Genomic DNA, 18372 nt, shown 5'->3' on the forward strand with positions numbered 1-18372 from the left:
TAATTGGGCCAAATGCTGTGCAGGTCGAACACATGACATGTCCCGGACTAAAACATATATGTATATTACATTTAAATAAATAAAAATATATAATGTGGCATCTGGCACTTGAATTAAGGCGACTTGATTGATTTATTGATTAAACAAATTCCCTATTAACACACAACAGAGTTTTGTCACTTCTGACACTGACTCCCACAACCTCCCCCTCATTTAAGGACTCCACGACCCCAAGTCCAACCCAGTTCCATACTGACATATTACATAAATCCATCCGTCCATCCATCATGATGTTTGATGCAATTCAATTCAATTCAATTCAAAGGGCTTTATTGGCATGAGAAAACATACGTTTACATTGCCAAAGCAGAATGATGCAGTGTACCTCATTGTGCACTTGGGGGCGACACAGTACATTTTATAATTTCCCTGAAGGATGCCAGGTTTGCTGAATGTGTTGAAATCGTGAATCAATTGACCAATGATATTTCCGGTATTCTGAATAAATAATAATAATAAAAGAATACAGGTCTAAAATCTTGAAGAAATCGATTAAATAATTTTGCATGCATGTTTTATGTTTCCCAACCCATTGAGTTACCAATTATGCTCTTGTTCTGCACTTTTGACTGTTTGAGTTTAATAATAATGAGTTCCACATCAGTATTATTTATTACAATTTAGGCATTGGCATTCATTCATTCATTCATTTATTTATTCATTTAACAACAATAACGCAGGATTGCACATTGAGAGGTTACAAATCATTAAACATGGAAAATCTGCTAAAACATCTGTTGGAAGTTGGAAGATTTAAAAAAAAAATCTAATCAGTACAAATTACTAATATCACTTAAATATAAAATGTAGTAGTACTGTGGCAGAATGTTACTAAATATTTATTTCATATTTTAATGTTAATTACTGAAAAATATAAATTGGAACCCCATAGAGTTAAAAATGAGAAGAAACCTGGCAACCTAGCAGACATTTGGGATTGTAGTCGTTCTGTTGTACACTATAAACCGGGCGAGCGGTTTCACTTTACCATCAAAGCAGAACAGAGCAGGAACAGACCGCGCCCCGCCCGCTCGGGCTGTCCAGGTTATTATAAATCAGTTAAAAAACTCAAGATCGTCCAGGAAGCAAAGAGCAAAACAAGCAGGCGCACTGACCACAACAGCAGCGTCACGTGCCAGGGCCGGACGTCGCCGATCTACAAGCCCCCATACTCTACGACAAGCCCACAAGGCGCCTCGTTCTGGGTCTGTAGATCTGCGACGTTCGGCGCGCGACCCTGTCGTACCAGGAAACATAACTGAATCGACTCCTCCGCTTGTCTTACCAAGAAACGAAAGCCAACAACAGACAGTATAATAGTTTTATTTGACACGCTTCGCTATAGTTGTATTATTATTTTTATACATTTGTTTATAATAATGGACAGAAAAACGTCTGCGTTTATTTTGGTCGCTGTTGTCGTTGTTTGTAGCTTCATTAGCCGAGTGGAATGTCTAACCTCAACCACAACTCCACCACCACCATCACCACCCGCACGTAAGTACAAAGCAATTCACAAATATGTATATTAATTATAACAATGACCAAACATTCGGTTTCCTCGTTGAATTGTGTGGGATATATTATTAACAACGTTACCTACTACCCACTGTGCTGTGTGAAGTTACTGTAAATGCGTCACAGACTCACAGCTGATGTCAGGTGTAATGTAAACATGCTGATTATTTCGATCACAGGTCGCATTTACTATGAAATCGTGCATTTCCCGTCAGTCAGTTGTTTGGTTGGTCGTCACCCTTAGAGTATATATACTCTAAGTCGTCACCATGGTGGGTGACATCATCAGGGGTGGAGATCCCTGATGTCATCAATATTGGCCAGCAACTCTACATCTGACCTCAAACCCTAAGGTCTCCATATGACCTGTTCTGACATTTGATATGTTGATCCTTCCCCATCCATCCTTCCTCTTCGATGTCTCCCTTTTGATTGATACCTGTCCATTTAAACTCTAGACTAGACCAAAGTTATTAGTGCAGCCATGTCCGTCAGCCGGTGAAAACTAGAGTTCTCAACAGGCCTGAAAATTAAGGCCCGACCCCCTCATCAAACCCTGTACACTCAAGACACTGCCCCCGCTGCCACCCTTAGATCTCCATATATGGAGCTGACCTGTTCTCACATTCCAATCAAACCCTCTAAACTCAAGACACGCTCCATATATGGCCAGTACAGAATTAATTATGTTGATCTGACCCCCCATGTCAAAGCGCCAGCGCTCGCCCAGCAGTTTGCTGTCACCCAGGCGGATGCGTGCACACAACCTCGAGGTTGCTTCTCGCACTCAGGCGTCCTACTGGTTTATGTCTATGATGATTATGGTTATTTATGATTTATTAACTTTATCCATCCTGTATTTCCAGCCTGTACTTCACACACGAGTTGTGACACATGTGTACAATCAGCCAAGGTAAGCAATTTGTTTACAATATCTTACATGTCTACAGTCTACTATAGAAGTCTGTCTCAAAAAGTCTAAGGCCAATGTTCCCCTTAGAATGTGGATTCTGGTTAATATACACAAACTGTACATATATGCAGTGAGTTTTTTCTGGGAGTCTCTTATTTTAGAAATAAGGTTCTGGTCTGGTTCTCCCTTATGTGTTGGCAACTCTTAATGCAGTGCCTATTGAAAATAGAAGGTTTTTAAAATGTTGTTTGTTTGTATGCAGTGCCTGTGGTGTTTTACCAACAACACGTGCACAGACTACCCTGTGAGCTACCTGCTGCCACCACCTTCTGTGTGCCAGCTGTCCCAGGCCCGATGGGGGGTTTGTTGGGGTGAGTTTTTAAAGATGAAATCAAGTCAAAACTCATGTTTCATCTCATTCCTTCATCCTACACTTTTGAAACACGTTTAGTTCCAGTGGTTTTCAAACATTTTCATGAAGGAACCCCAATTGCTGTATTTGGCCGTGGACTCCCATCTGAAATTTGATGTGTTATGAGTTAGGACCCCGATATGAGAAGATTTATGTTCCTAATTCTTCAAACATACCCAATCCACAACGCTGTCTCTAAAATAGGGTAATTTTGATGCTATATTAACTAATTTGGTTGAACACCCCTAGGAACCTTAGTTAGGTGTGATGCCTCAGCAATCCATCTTCCTGGTTTAGACACCCTGGTAGCTCCACTGATACCAACAGTAAGCCAGTAAAGCCACTCCGACCTACTTACTTATTTTCTTTACCTACCTAACTTACTCCAGGTTCCAAAAGTGGGTCACTTGTGGTATTTAATGTGTTGAGTTATGACTTAAATTACTGGGTTTACCCAAAATTCAGGTCAGGGCTATTCTACTATATTCTTAAGGGGGCTAGATTTGAAAAAGAAAAGGGCCCAGAAATTCTTGCAGTTAAACAGTGATCCATCAAAATGATTAAGTACAGGCCCGTGCTGGCCTAGAGGTCCGGGCACCTAGGCCGCTAATCAGGCCTGACAGCGTGTCACAGGTTCAACTCCCGATCCCGATGTCCTTTGCTATGTGTCACTCCCCATCTCTCTCTCCCCAATTTCCTGCCAGCTTACTGTACTGTACTCTATCAAATAAAGGCAAAAAAAACCCCACCCCCAACAACAACCCAAATATATAAGTTGATTAAAATCAAATCAAAATATTAATGATAAAATACAAATAGAAATTTCTAAGATTACAAGTGAGAGTGTGAAAACTAAAAACACAACACTTCACTGTATCAAATGGAATTTTAGATGCTTTTTAAACGTTAATTTACTGTAAATGCAACAGAGGTTTCGAGGCAGGTTATTCCAAAGTGTCAATGATCATGCACAGTATTACTAAAAACAATCTGTGAATTCATGAAAACAAGGAGTTTTACTACTCATGACTGTGAACAACACAAGTGTTATTAAAAGATAACCTATTCTCAACTGTAAGCCAGGAGAGGCAGGCATGCATACGACTCACATTTGTTCTGAGAGGGCAACCCATTACCAACCGTGCCGCCCTGTTCTGGACAACCTGGAGCTTCCTCAGGTCACCACTAGCGGCAGATGGCCATACAGTGGAGCAATAGTCAAGATGACATAAAACTAGACTTTGAACTATCTGACATAAAAGGGGACGGGCAACAAAATAACAACATTTCCTTGCAATACCAATAGCTCTCCCCATTTTTAGACCAATATAGTTAATGTGGTGTGACCAAGACAGAGAGCAGTCAACCATCACTCCAAGGAGTTGAGTACTTTCAACTTGTTGAACTGTAGAATTGCCCAGGTTTAAAACAAGCTTTGGGCTTGTAGATAACCTGTGCCTTGTAGTTATCTAGTTGGTGTTTGAAGTAGGACAAGATATCTGTGTCACAAAGGTTTATGGTGTAATTGCTCTTGACCAGTGAAGTCATAGAATGAATGAGAAATACTTAAAACGTCTGGAAATTAGACTTTGCATAGGCTTTATATGGATTTACACACAAATGTGAGTGAAAATAAACCTTCATAACTATTAGAAACCCTAGATAAAGAAACGTCTAATTTAGCTTAGACCATTTCTCAAGCGGTAGGTGTAGCAGATTGCATATTGATTGGTTTCTCTCTGACTCCGCCTATGGCAAACAATCTAAACAGTCACACAGTAATGGCTACTCCTTATTGTTAATAGTTATATGATTTTTTTTTTTGGACCTGACCTAATAAACAAGGGATTCATCTTGCAGTTGCAACTCTACTGAATGATTGTGTGAAAGAGGAACTTTATGGCATCAGCTGATGTGATTTAACTGTGCAGTAACACTAAGGATTTGTGTGTGTGTGTGTGTGTGTGTGTGTGTGTGTGTGTGTGTGTGTGTGTGTGTGTGTGTGTGTGTGTGTGTGTGTGTGTGTGTGTGTGTGTGTGTGTGTGTGTGTGTGTGTGTGTGTGTGTGTGTGTGTGTGTGTGTGTGTGTGTGTGTGTGTGTGTGTGTGTGTGTGTGTGTGTGTGTGTGCACGACACGTCACATGCGTCTTTCCTTTGGCACTGTTTTATTCTGCTTTGAAAAGCGCTATTCATATGAAGTCCATCAGTATTATTACTGTTCTAAGGGAGGTCAGTTCAGCAGAGCAGAGAAGTAGTCATGGAAGGAGGCAGGGAGGAAGACAGGAGTCACGCACAATGATGATAAGAGTAAGAATTAGGCATGATGATGGGGAGAAGAGGAGAGAGAGAGTACATCTTATTAACACTATTCTTTGCAAAGGACGTGTACAGACGTCCTTTCTAATAAAACCGCATGAGGCTTTGGACGTGTACACAGCACGTCTTTAGGTCTTTTTTATTGATATAACCCCCCCCTCCCCCCCCCCCCCCCCCGGTTGGCCTTTCCTTCTGCACCATACTCCATTGTGTTTGCGGCTGAAACCAGACCCTGACTGAGCCTGATCTTAACATACAATAACGAGATCACCGTGACCCATACCAAAATTCGTTTTTATTGCCAGGAACAGCTGTGCAGTTGACATCGACAGAGGATCAAAACGCATCACAGCACTACTGGATGAGATGGAGAGAGAGAGTAAAAGATTGACACAGACTTGTGAAGACTCGGGTCACACAATGAATAGATATTTTTGTACATTTTGCATACTATTATGTACATTAAGATCCTACCTACATGTTAAGTAGTGCGTGCATGCATGCATGAAATCAAAATGCTGAGTATTTTGGCCCAGTGTGATAAGGTGATTGCTGTCAGACAGGCCCCCTCTTGTGGCTGATTAAAAATAGACGCCCCACTGGCTGGTTCTGCTGTTCGAGCCTGTGATCTCACCATCTAAGTTGGCTAAGCCAACTGCGCTTAGACAGTCTAGTCACATAACTCACAACTCCAAACAATTGATTGCCAAGTTAAGTTATTTACTAATTGGGGCATTGAGATGTGATTAACCCATGACATCGGCCAGTACAGGGACAGACATGACTCTCTACTCATAATGGGATGTTAATAACCACATCCCTATTCTGGGAATGTCATAATAGGCGAACATACAACAACAATAGCATATCTAATGGAATACTGGACTACTCGCCCCAGTGCTTGCCCGTTTTTCCTCCCGGAATTTTCCCCAGTGAGGTGGATAACTTTGTAATGCTATTGGCTGTTTGTATTCTTTTTGGAAAAATATAAAAAGATACTCTGTGGAAAGGCTATATTATTTTACTTATATTGACCCTATGAACAATTTAGTATTATTTAGTATATGTAAGGTTTTGCCCACTCAAATGGTACCTCGTCAGATAATCCCCACATATCCTACAACAACTTCTGTGAACAGACTTAAATTATAAATAACAGACTTAAATTATATTTGTACTTAGGCTGTCTGCTCTCATGAAAGTTTATAGTTAGAGAAATTCAAAGTCCAGCCGTCTGCTGTCCAGCCTCTCCCACCCCTCACTGGGGAAAATTCTGGGAGGAAAACAGAAACGGGGCGAGTAGTCTTGTTACCATCTAATGCACCGTGAGACTGTAGATCAGCTAATTGGTGTGTAGAGGGAGAAAAAAGAGATGACCAAGTTCACTCTGAACTTAGTATATAGGGTTTAAGTAGTTACTAGAATACAGTACGCACTTCATTTAGAGTCCATACTTTATACACCGGACAAGGACTGCTACTGTAGTACAGTAGTAGGCTGCTATGGAATGGTTTTATGCATACAGTATAGACGGCAGTCCTCTTGAATACCTTCTGGTTCAGTGGGTTGGGATTTGAATTACCTGGAAGTGGAGTCTGTGTAGTTTCATTACTGTGCTGTGTCACAAGTAATTGTGTTAGAGTGCCAGCAGGTGGCAGCATTGCCAAACTGTTGTATAAATCTGTATTCTATGAAAAGGGGACCAAGGATTTATCTAGCAGCTTTTGTGTCTCCACAATCTCCAAATTAGTCATTTTTTTTCCATTTCCCTTCTGAAACGACGGCAAAAGTAGTTTTTATTTTTATTGTTTTGTGCTGTTAGGCCTTTATTTATTTGCCGGGCCGGCAAAAGTATTCTAACTGGGAATCTCATCCAGATGAAGCACCAACAGCAGTGGTGGATTTTTGAGGGGCGCTACAGCTTCTGTCCCCACACGTCTCATATTTGCTATTGACAATGAAGGGAAGATCTTTCGTCATTATGTAGACGAGCAAATCGGCGAACCATTCACATAAATTCAGTTGTTCATGAAATGATGTATGATGATGTATAATGATAACTGATAAGAGCGCCCCTCACTTCACACGGGGTGATTATTTATTTATTTTTACATAAATAAACTAAAGGTATCAATTCCACTGTTACCAGTTACCACATTATAAACACATTATGTTACAAGTATACGTCCAGTATTAAAAATTTGACTTTAGTAAAAGTACAACATAAAGTGTTGGCATCAAAATGTGTCATTTTCAATGGGTCATTTCCCCCCAGAGATGAATTGTTGTGGCCAGTGATCACGGCAGATGTGCATCATGTCATGTTGTGTTATTATATTATTGTGCTCTGTTGTTCCAGTGAACTTTGAAGCTCTGCTCATCGCCATGGCGGTGGTGGGCGGGACCATTCTCATTGGCTTCACCGTGTGCTGCTGCTGCTGCTGTTGCTGCAAGAGGCGCCAGTCGGGGTACGTACCGCTGCACGTCCATATTAGGAAGAAACGGCCCTATATGGCATTGCTGCTGCTGCTGCGACACATTACTTCGTTCCTGTCGTGTGGAACCTCATGTCCAAAACATAGCAGATCAACAAGCTCAAAACATGTCGCATCACAACGCCTTTTGAGCTTGTAGATCGGCTATTTTTGCTACTTTTGTGTGACGATGTAGTATGATGTAATAGCCAGTGAATTATGGTATGTGTGTTATGGTATGTGAGTTTACCATAATCACAGTAATCCTTAATCATATGCCATCATTCAAGGGCCTGGGTAGAAATGAAACAGACTCCATGAGTGCTGCAGAGGCTGAGTGTCTGTGACTGTGACCAGCTGATGGTCGTTGACGTGTCGCGCTCCCGCCCCCTTTCAGAACGACGAGTGGCCCAGGAAATAATTCTCCATTCATTTTCTCCATAGGCTTTTCAAAAAGTATTTATATAAAGACAACTCGGATCGTGACAAATCATGAAAATAATTACAAGCCGATCAAATAATTAGTAAGAAGAAAAACAGAACAAACAGTGTTGTATCCTGCCTTTATTTTCTTCTTTCAAATTATTTGATCGGCACAAAATATTGTGTTTGTTGTCATGATTTGTCACGATCCGAGTTGGCTTTGTCCGCGGCGTAACCGTCTTTATATAAATACTTTTTGAAAAGCCTATGGAGAAAATGAATGGAGAATAATTTCCTCGTCGTTCTGAAAGGGGGCGGGACTGCGACGCTCTATTATGTTTCTGCACAGTCAAATAGGTCTTATCTATTCTAAGATAGTATCTTAAATAAATGTGAAAGGTAAATGTAAGGTTTTACACACACACACACACACACACACACACACACACACACACACACACCTCATTTCCAGTTGAGTAGCCTCTCCCTTTTGGCTCAAGCCGCTGAGAACCATATTCCATGGAATTTAGTGATTGTCTTGTTAGGCTGCGGAGAACGAAACCTCTTCAAATACAGCCCCATTTATCTCATTGTTGGGTTGAAAATCTGCCTGCTGCTGGCCTGTCACTGACTGACAGTTCTGTAAGTTGCATCAGCCTCGTACCGCTCAATCGCCTGTCCTAACTGCACAGGTCTTAAAGGTAGGGTAAGGGATATTGTTCAGTCAAAACAAAACGTTTTTTTGTTAAAAGGTTAAAGCACTTTATCTCAAACATTATGGGTTTTAGAATAGATGATACATTCACATCTTTGTACCTAGGACAACTCCCAGACGGGCTAAACCGGGATGACTCCTACTTACTTTCAACCCAAAAATCTGTAATATGTATTGCTGCTGCCTGTTGTACATCCCATGACCTCTTGTTTTTTGTATTTTTTTGTATTTTGTTTTTACTCAGTTTTTATTTTATTTTTTACTGTTGATGTTTCTGTCCTATTGTATGTCTTGTTTGTCTTTTTTGTCTTTCTTGCATATTAAAAAATCCTAAAATAAAGAGTTAAAAAAAAAGAAAAAAGGTTAAAGCACTATATTGCTATAATAAAGAGCTGGAGAGACGTGGCCTCTTTCTGAACAAACACTCTTCAAGACAGCAATGAGTACTTTCAGAATATCAAGCTATTTAACGCTTATTTTAAGAACATTTTAAATCACATTACATACCCATCCTTTAAACTTTATATACTGTACTGTATACAGTTTGTAGTTGTTAACCATTTGAACAGTACATCCAGGTGAGTGAGGAAGTTTATGGATCAATATTTGTTGTGGCTGGACCATGTTTTCACACGCGTATCTGGTCTATTTACGTTTTGCTCAAGTGTTTTTCACTCACAGTATACTCACTGTCTGTCTGTCTGTCTGTCTGTCTGTCTCTGTGTTTCCAGGCCTGACAGAGATGACGAGAGGTTTAGCAGGAGGAGAGAGGAGATCAGACAACGTTCCGACGAGCGGTAAGGACCCCATTACTTTCTGCAGTGTCGTTGGTTTTACTTTGCATAGTTTAAACGTCGCTATCAGTGAGTAACAATAGCAGCCAAGATGCTCTTGCGATCAACAGTAAAGATAAGAATGGTAAATGAATGAAGGAACCACGGTCGGTAAAAGGGAGGGGGAGTTTCTATTCTACAACAGTTGGTAATAATGTTACACAAAAGGAGCCTTTGTTGTGTGTTGGGAATTCGGGGACTCATGCAGTTGGCGCGATGTGTGATGTGCTGTGCGATGCCTGCAGCGCTGGGCTGAACACTTTGTTTCCCAGAGGAGGAACTTCAGTGGTCCTTCCCTCCAACTCGTACACAACTCTCAAACACACACACTGTATAGCCAAGGCTGAGCAGCTGCACGCTGGTAATGAGCTCATAAATAGACAGGCCCACATCCTGTGCAAGTACAAGTCACTGTCCAAGAAAGTCCTTCCGCAGGCCAGAGTTCCACTGCTCTTGACTGTGAATCATAGTGTGTGTGTGTGTTGTGTGTGTGGGGCGTGCGTGTGTCAGTGGTGGGAAGTAATTAAGTATGTTTACTCCAAGCACTGTACAATTTTGAGGTACTTCATGCTTCTATTCCACTACAGCAAATTATTGCACTTTTACGCCACTGTAGCCTGGCCCAGCCACCGTGATTTCTGGTATAGAGGGGCGGGTGCTGCCGGGTCACGGCATTGGATCACATTGGTTCACCAGTCTGAAACTTTATTAGTTACTTAGATTTAGATTATTATTACAAATCATACAATAACCTCTTAAGCCTGCATATTGTATACATTTTTGAAAAAAACTGCAAGCTGCAAGCTCACAGCGCATTGCGAAGCATTGTGAGCTTATAGATGGGATGTTTTAGAAAGAAGGCTAATGTGAGTATTCTTTCCATCACTGGCCTAGCCAGTGTTCCTCTTCTCTGTGAATCATACAGTGTGTATTGCACTGCAGGGGGCCCTTCCTTCATCGTGCAACATAAATGTTTCAACGTCTCGTCTTTGTGTATTCAGTGCCCTGCACTCCCAGGTCTCCCTCCGTTAGGATAGTCCCCAGTAAATGTGTTGTTAAACGTGTGCACTCATGCAGGAAGATAGCCTGTAACTGTGTCTTATCGCTGCTGGCGGTGCCGAGTACATTGCATCTCTAACTTCCTCCAGTGTGTGTCTGTGAGAGTGAGTGAGAGCGCAGAAGAGGAAAAGTGCTGAATCGTAGCCTTCCCTTCATGTGCCAGGGAGCGTAGGCCCCAGACCCGCTCATGATCTAACTTCAAGTTACTCCCCGGTTAGCGTTAGCAGTGCGGTGACCTACATAAGGCGTTGTTTGCCTTTCCGAAACGGGACGTCCAGAGCACTGCTGGAGCAGGATCCAGGGTCCAATAATGGGGGAAAGGATACAGCCTCTCTAGAGGGAATCTAGTGCCTGGCCCTCTCCAGAGACCCAGCCCAGTAGAGCTCTAATGCTGCGTTCACACTGGCAGCCACAAAGCTTACAGGCTATACCTCTTTGTATGTTCATGTTGCTGGCTTCCATTGAAATAGAACGGTATCCTACGTATATCTTTGTAGCTGCTAGTGTGAACGCAGCATAAGGCCTCCCGTCGTCATCTGAGCCCCAGCTGGAGAGACAGTTCTGGAGGAAACATCAGCAGCTCCTGGTGGTGGAAAGTAACTAAGTACATTTACTTAAGTACTGTACTTAAGTACACATTTTGTAGGTATTTATTCTTGAGGATTTCTTTACTTACCACTATGCTACATCTCGGATCCAATTTTTTTTACTTTTTACTCCACTACATTTATTTGAAAACTTTAGTTACTTAGTAGATTTTGATTAGTATTAAAAATCATATATTAACCGATCTACAAGCTTGAGCTTGTATATCTGCTATTTTCAAAAGATTACTATACTGTGATTACTCTGATTATATACATTAGAAAACTAGTACATTTTTAATTCACGACTTTTGCTTGCAACAGGATATTTCTACATTGATACTCTCACTTAAAGGGATCGTGACATTTAAAACACATTTTTGTAGATATTTTGTCTTCTTTGGCTTTTCTTGACATCAATTTCACCAAAAAAAACCCAAATTTGAACATTCAGTGTATTCTCCGCTGTCTGGACTTTTGTGAATAATTATGCAAATATGACTCGTGGCTTGGACGGCGGAGGCCTACGTAATGTAACGCTAAACCCCGCCCCCTCTCCTCTGCTCCCTGCCTACCAATTCTACTACCCGCCCCCCTCCTCCTCATCCCCGCCCCTCTCCTCTCCCTGATGCTCTCCTCTCTTCTTCCTCATTCTGACCGCGGCTTTGTTTCAGTATAATAATAATAATAATGGCTTCTAGAGAAAAAGCAATCTGCTCCGTTGTCGGCTGTGTCAATCAACACAAGTCCTTGCACTTTCCACCAACTGGCCTAGATGAAGATTCACGCTCTAGGTGGATGCATTTTATTTTTGATGGTAACGTTCCAACCAAGTTGTCAAAGAAGCGACTCTTCGTGTGCGCACATCATTTCACCCCAGAAAGTTTTTCAAATCTCGGACAAGTTCAGAGTGGATTTGCAACCAAACTTTTTATGAACCCAGGAGCAATACCAAGCATTCGTGTCCCAATCCCAACTATAAGTATTTATACTGCAATGATTTGTGTTAAATTGTTGTGCAGTACTATTTGAGTGGACTCACAATAAAAAATCAATCGCCTGCAGCACTCCGAAGTGCTACTTTTAATGTATAGTCAATCACTGCCACTACCCGCATTAGCTGTGTTTGACTATTATTAATCTTTGATTCGTGGCGTGCACCAGCTGTTGTAGATTGCATGTGCTCATTATTGTTCTTGTAATGCGACAGTGGATCGCAACGCAGCCAACGCTCGTGTGATATAATCCACGTTAAAAGTATGGCGAATAATGATAGGCTATAGTCATTGAGTATGATATCGATGACATTACACAACTTCACAAGTTTATGTCGACGTGGTCGTGGGGTGAGATATTGCAGGAGTTTCATATAGGCGCGTTCGGAAATAGCGCACTGAGCCCACTGTGCAATGCAAACTATAGGCAAGTGCGCTCCGGTGCGGTATTTCCGAACGTGCCTTATTTATTTGTTTACCAACTGTTGCTCGTACGATGACGTTGAATAGAGAATACATGTTACAAAGGGAGTCTACCAACGCGCCTCAAGCCTAAAACGGCTGATCCGGTGCTTCACAGGTGCAGGGACATCAAAGTTGCAAAAGGAGAGGAGACTGGAGCAACACGGACATTTAGAGCCTTTTACGTTTCGACCTTGCGCCGCAAGGTCGAAACGTTAGTCGTTTTGTATACTCAGCACCTTAATAAAAGGCTCTAAATGTCCGTGTTGCTCCAGTCTCCTCTCCTTTTGCAGCAGAGAATACATGTTGTTGTCCATCCCCTCAGTACATACATGCAGTGATAGTCTTATTATAAATAACATTTTATATAAACTATAAACAAATAGTTATAAAAGGAGAAGAAGTTGCGTGCGTTGGCACTGGCAGCGTTGCTATGGCTGAGATGCTGTGAACTTGTAAAGGAAAAAAAAAAGAACAGTCCCTTTCTCTGAGGGGGGCGGAGAGGTATGGAGGGCTTGAGGGGTGGGGGGGCGGAGCTGGGTAGTGATTGACAAGAAAGGGGGAATTACCGACATCTACAGGCTAAAATAATGTATTTTTCTATGCCTTCTCAGGATGCATATTACATACACACAAAAACTCCTGGCAAGAAATACTGGAGTGGAGATTTCTGTTCAAACTTTTTAGACACGTTTGAAGGACCATGGCCAAGACTTTTAATGTTGTTAAAATTATGTTAAAAATAATGTCACAATTCCTTTAAGTAACACATTTGAGTACTTTTCCCACCACTGGCGGCTCCCCAGGCCCACATAAACCACTCCTCCACTGCCGCAGAGCAGAGCAGTCCCAGCCCTCTCTCTCCCTCTCCTCTCCTCTCCTCTCCTCTCCTCTCCTCTGCTCTGCTTCATAGCCAGTTTTCTGGCTGGCTCTCCTCTCCTCACAAAGCCGTGTCCCGGACAAATGGCCCCGGCAGAGCGCTGATGGGCTCATTCTCCGCTTGAAGGAAAAGAGTGCTCTCTGTGTGCCTGGGGAAGTTTGGACTCTAATGACTTCCTCCTGAAGTCTTCACTTTAACTGTGATCCCTCCCGGCCCTGGCTCTCTCTTCCTGTTGCTACAGTATAGTCTAATAGCTGCTGCATCTGTCTGTCCGTCTCATCCAGTGGTATAGAAGAGGTACACAGGTCTTCTTTTCTTCGTACTTCATTCTTTTGTTTTGATGCAATAGCACAATATAAAACATACTCTGTAGTCTGTAGTAAAATGCCTGTATTTTAAAAGGTAATTATATATATTTATATAGAGTATGAATTGAAAATAGCTGGTTCACAGGTGCACAACGTCGCATTGTGAGCTTGTAGATCAGTTATTTTTTAATCGTTTAAAATAGATGCTTAATTGGTCCATTGCTTGTTTTATAAAAGGTTCATTATTTTTCCTTTCGGATGTAGTTGAGTAGAAGTTTAAAGTATATTAAAAAAAGATATCTAATTATCTGCAAGTAAAGTAAAAGTGCCTCAACATTGTACTTAAGTACGTTACTTGAGAAAATGTACTTAGTTGCTTCCCAGCACTGGCCTCATCTCTTTCATTTACCCCACTTGTTGCCTGCATCCCTCCCTGGCCGTGCACCAGGGGTGGTGCCTGGCGTCAGTCGTTCTGTTGGGTGGAGGTGGAGGAGGCAGTAAGGGGTGGTGCACAGCACACAGTGCACACACAGAGAGGGGACAGATGGCAGGCAGAGCAGCCTCCCGCTTCCCCATGTCCTCAGCTACCCTGATTGCTCACAGATCACTACCTGGTAATAAAAACACCACCAAGTGATTTACACGTCCCCCCCCTCTTTTTGTGCCGAGACGAAGTAAATTTACGTCCCGGGAGAGGAGGCGACGCACAAAACGGCCTCTCACAGTGCCTTTGTGCTCCGTAGAAAAGACGGCACGGCGGCCTGACGGCGGGACGGGCCACTCATATTTCACTGCTTGCCTTGAAACATTTCCACTGCCGCAGACAGATGCTGCCGTTGTTGTTGTTTATGGGTGTCTGTCTATCATGGCTCACTGCGTGTGGGGGCCGGGGTGGTATATGATCTGAATCCCAACCTTAAATACATGTCCAGGCATTAGGCATTAGGATTCATAGAGCATGTTGAAAATATGAAGGCTCGAGCCCGGATATATTCTGGCCACTGCTTGGCTACTCTCTTAAGTCCACCTTTGAGGCACTATTGGGTGGAACGACGGGGGAAGAGCCCTTCCTCAAGGCTAAGGGCAGGAAGAGGAAATATCACCGGTGGTGGTGAGGGAGAGGCGAGGTGCAAAGGCCGGGCTCGCTGTGAAACACATTCAGCTGGTTCAGGCCAGGTAGCTCAGCTCAACATTTCACAGTAATTCTTCCACTGACATTTATATTCATGTTCCCACTGACTTGCTTTTTTTGTGGGCTGCCCTAGTGCCCTACTGTTTTATTTTATCGACATAGACTGCAGCATAGCAGAAAAGACTGCATAGGGGGAGAGGGGGGGGGGGGCACAGGGTGGAAGGGTAGAAGGCTCTGGTGGGGGGTTCATTCCTGAGCCAGCAGGGACACTTGTGGCCCCTTAACCATTATACCAGTGGCTCTCAACCCTCTGGGTTCCTTGAGGGGGTTCCAAATGATCCCTTACAGGTCTGTAAGTCTAGAGAGTTAATGGGGGTCCTTGAAATCCAACGGTTTGAGAACTGTGACTGCAGTATTCTCTGTGCGTTATAGGACGTTTTAAATGTTAAAGAGTTGAAACATTCAGTTTTTTCTTGTTACAGGAAGGAGGAGAGGAAGACCAGGCATGACGAAATCCGCAAGAAGTATGGTACGTCTTAACTTGATCCTACCTTGATATTATCATATGGACTCCATTCAACCTCATTAATCATAGACTATCTAGCTCAACTTGGCCTGTTGCGTTGACCCTAACGGTAAGTTTAACGAGATGCATGTTTTCTCCATCCATGTCAGGAGGAGCCTCCATCTCACTTTCTGGGGCGATTCTTATTGAATATAATTTCCTTGCCTGTTCCCACAGTGAATGCATTATTCAGCAGTTCCAATCCTCATGCTGAGGCTGGGCTACTCAGCCCACGTATGGGTTACACTACCCTCAGTCTCCCTAAAGCAATTTAAACGTGATTCATCATTCCCCCGGTGTCGAGTACAGATCACCTAATGGTTGTCAGCAGGATTTTACCAACTTGCAAAATATTATCGGGTTCCATTACAGTGAAGCAACAGGCTGATGTTTCCAGGTTTGTCCTTGAATAAAGCACAATTTAATTCTAGTCTATAAATATGATGGCCAATTGAGTGTATCAGGCCAGTGTGTGAGAGCACAGCGAGTGACAGCAATGTGAATAGAAATGATGTGGTCCCTGCAGAATTCTCCATAGCAGTGGTTCTCAAAGTGGGGTCTGGGGACAGCCGTGGGACCTTGCTACGGAGTCAAAATTGGTTAAATATAGCATCAAAATCAGTTTACAGTTTACAGTAACCACTTTAACCCTATGCTTCATTGGCTATTTGAAAATAGCTGTACAATCGTTTATAGATCAGCTATTTTCAAAATATCTTGGCAATTTTTTTAAGCAATGTTGAACGTTTTATCAACTCTGATGTCATATTGGGTTGCCTGGCACAAAATCATTCAGGTGGGTGTCCGTGGCCCAAAACATACATTTTGGGGGTCCCAGGGTCCTTGACATGAAAAAGACTGAGAACCACTGCTCTACAGAATGCGATGGTCCCCGGGCCGCTGACACTTTAACCCCACGCAGGGGCCCCATGCTGACCCCAAGAGGCCATAACGTCTGACATCTGCTTCCAGAGCAGTGGCTTGTATAGAAGTAGCATAACTTCACAGTCCTGGACAAGCTGAATGCCTGCATACAAGGACATGTGAGCTGAGACCTGACATGAGATTTGAGCCGTGGCTAAGCCTAAGCCCCATGTCAATTTGACAACAGATTGATAAATGATGAAAGTTAAGTTGAGACAATTATTTCGGTCTGCGTGAGGTGGATAAAAAAAAGGACATTGAGTTAATTGACCTGTGCGTGCATGCATCTGTCTGTGTGTGTGAGCAGCTGGTTTTGGTGGAATAAGATGTCAGTTTTGTGTGTTTGTTTTGTATGGACATTGGACAACATGACAGAGTGATGGATGACGGTGTTTCTCCAACCTTCAGCTCACAGTGGACAGTGCGTCCACAGGGAGCACCTGGCATTGGACCCCTGCTTGCTGTGCACACTGCCCTGTACTCCCTTCTCACCACATCCAGCCTAGCGCAGCAAATCTAATTACCATTCCCATCTCATCGCTGTCTGGAAGAAACCTTCTATCTCCATATTATTATTTAATTTAACTGATTAAGACCTGAGGTTGAGTCTAAAAGGCCTTCTAAATCTGTAGTTCTCGCACTACACAAAAGTAGCAGATGTACAAGCTTGCTCGTGAAGTGCTGTAAGCTTGCTATTTTTGAATAGCCAATGTATATAATATAATTACATGAATGCCATACTTTGTCGTACAAGCGTGTCGCGCAAAACTAGCGACGCCTACAAGCTCACGACTTGCTTCTTGATTGTAGCTATTTTTGATGTTCTGGAAACATTTTAGCAAGTGAAAGTTGTCATTGGAACGCAGGTTATTTTTTCAATTGAACAACATTGCAGCACTATCCCTCTCTCTGTTTCTGGCGCCCGCTACTGGTACCCTATAGTCATATACTCGTGCTCATGGCCACATAGGCGCATACGGACATTGCTGGTTGTAGGAGTGGTTGCACCACTCAAAAACGTTTCGGTCATAGGAGGTTGACACTGGCCGAAAGTGACAATCTATACGGCATCACTGTGACTGAGCTCAAATTAATGCATTTGCTACAGAGGTCTGGGGTGAAGCAGCGATAAATAATTAAATTTGACTTCTAATCAAGGTTTCTGTACATCCCTTTTGTTCCCCTCTACCAACCCCCCCGGTTCCCGTTTCTCTCTCTTCCTATCTGTGTTCTTCCCTTTGTCTCTCTCTCTCTCTTTCCCAGGTCTGATTTCTGACAGTGACCACCCATACAGCAAGTTTGAGAACGAGTAAAGCAGAGCTATGGAGGAGTTCCCCAGGGTACCCTGTACGGCTCTTCTCTGCTCCGCGACTTCGCCTTACGTTGTTCTGGTGTAGCTTGGAGTGAAAAGAACACACACACACACACACACAGTTGTAAGTATTTGATAAATAAAATGTATTGTTTAGAATAATCATATTCAAACATGAAGTAAGTCTGATTTCATAAATGTTGGTAGAATAATTTTGCTGTCTGGCTCGACTTTCAGGAAGCCTGTGTGGCTATTTTTGTTTGTTTGATTACAGTTTGATACAGATTTTAACTCGTTTTAAAAAAAATCTTGTTTGTGTGAAACCAGATTTAAAGAGCCTCCATTTTCTTTTTTAAAATGCTGTAGTTTCTATATTGATTTTTGCACTTTGTACAATGTACATAAAATGAATGTACTGTAGCGAGCTCATTATCACTTGCATTGTGTATTCTGACACTTTTCCTATTAAAATTTAAACTTTTAAAAAC

At 42.5% G+C, this 18372-nt stretch overlaps 1 protein-coding gene across 1 annotated transcript; it reads left to right on the top strand.

The window, feature by feature from the left end:
• Positions 1-1128: 1128 nt before the first annotated feature.
• On the top strand, positions 1129-18372 carry LOC308319282 (pituitary tumor-transforming gene 1 protein-interacting protein). Its single transcript, XM_080769267.1, has 7 exons — positions 1129-1557; positions 2445-2491; positions 2754-2862; positions 7578-7686; positions 9562-9627; positions 15566-15612; positions 17836-18372. Exons 1-7 carry the CDS (start codon positions 1440-1442, stop codon positions 17883-17885), a joined length of 546 nt encoding a protein of 181 aa, XP_080625393.1. The 5' UTR covers positions 1129-1439; the 3' UTR covers positions 17886-18372.

This window comes from Protomyctophum bolini (genome assembly GCF_963924005.1).
Source record: "Protomyctophum bolini genome assembly, chromosome: 7".
NCBI classification, from domain to species: domain Eukaryota; kingdom Metazoa; phylum Chordata; class Actinopteri; order Myctophiformes; family Myctophidae; genus Protomyctophum; species Protomyctophum bolini.

Bases quoted from the DNA above. Each gene is read 5' to 3' on its own strand.
- LOC308319282 (XM_080769267.1), top strand. From the start codon at position 1,440: ATGGACAGAAAAACGTCTGCGTTTATTTTGGTCGCTGTTGTCGTTGTT. The intron at 2,863-7,577 runs GTGAGTTTTTAA...CTGTTGTTCCAG, and splicing joins CCGATGGGGGGTTTGTTGGG to TGAACTTTGAAGCTCTGCTC. The intron at 7,687-9,561 runs GTACGTACCGCT...CTGTGTTTCCAG, and splicing joins TGCAAGAGGCGCCAGTCGGG to GCCTGACAGAGATGACGAGA.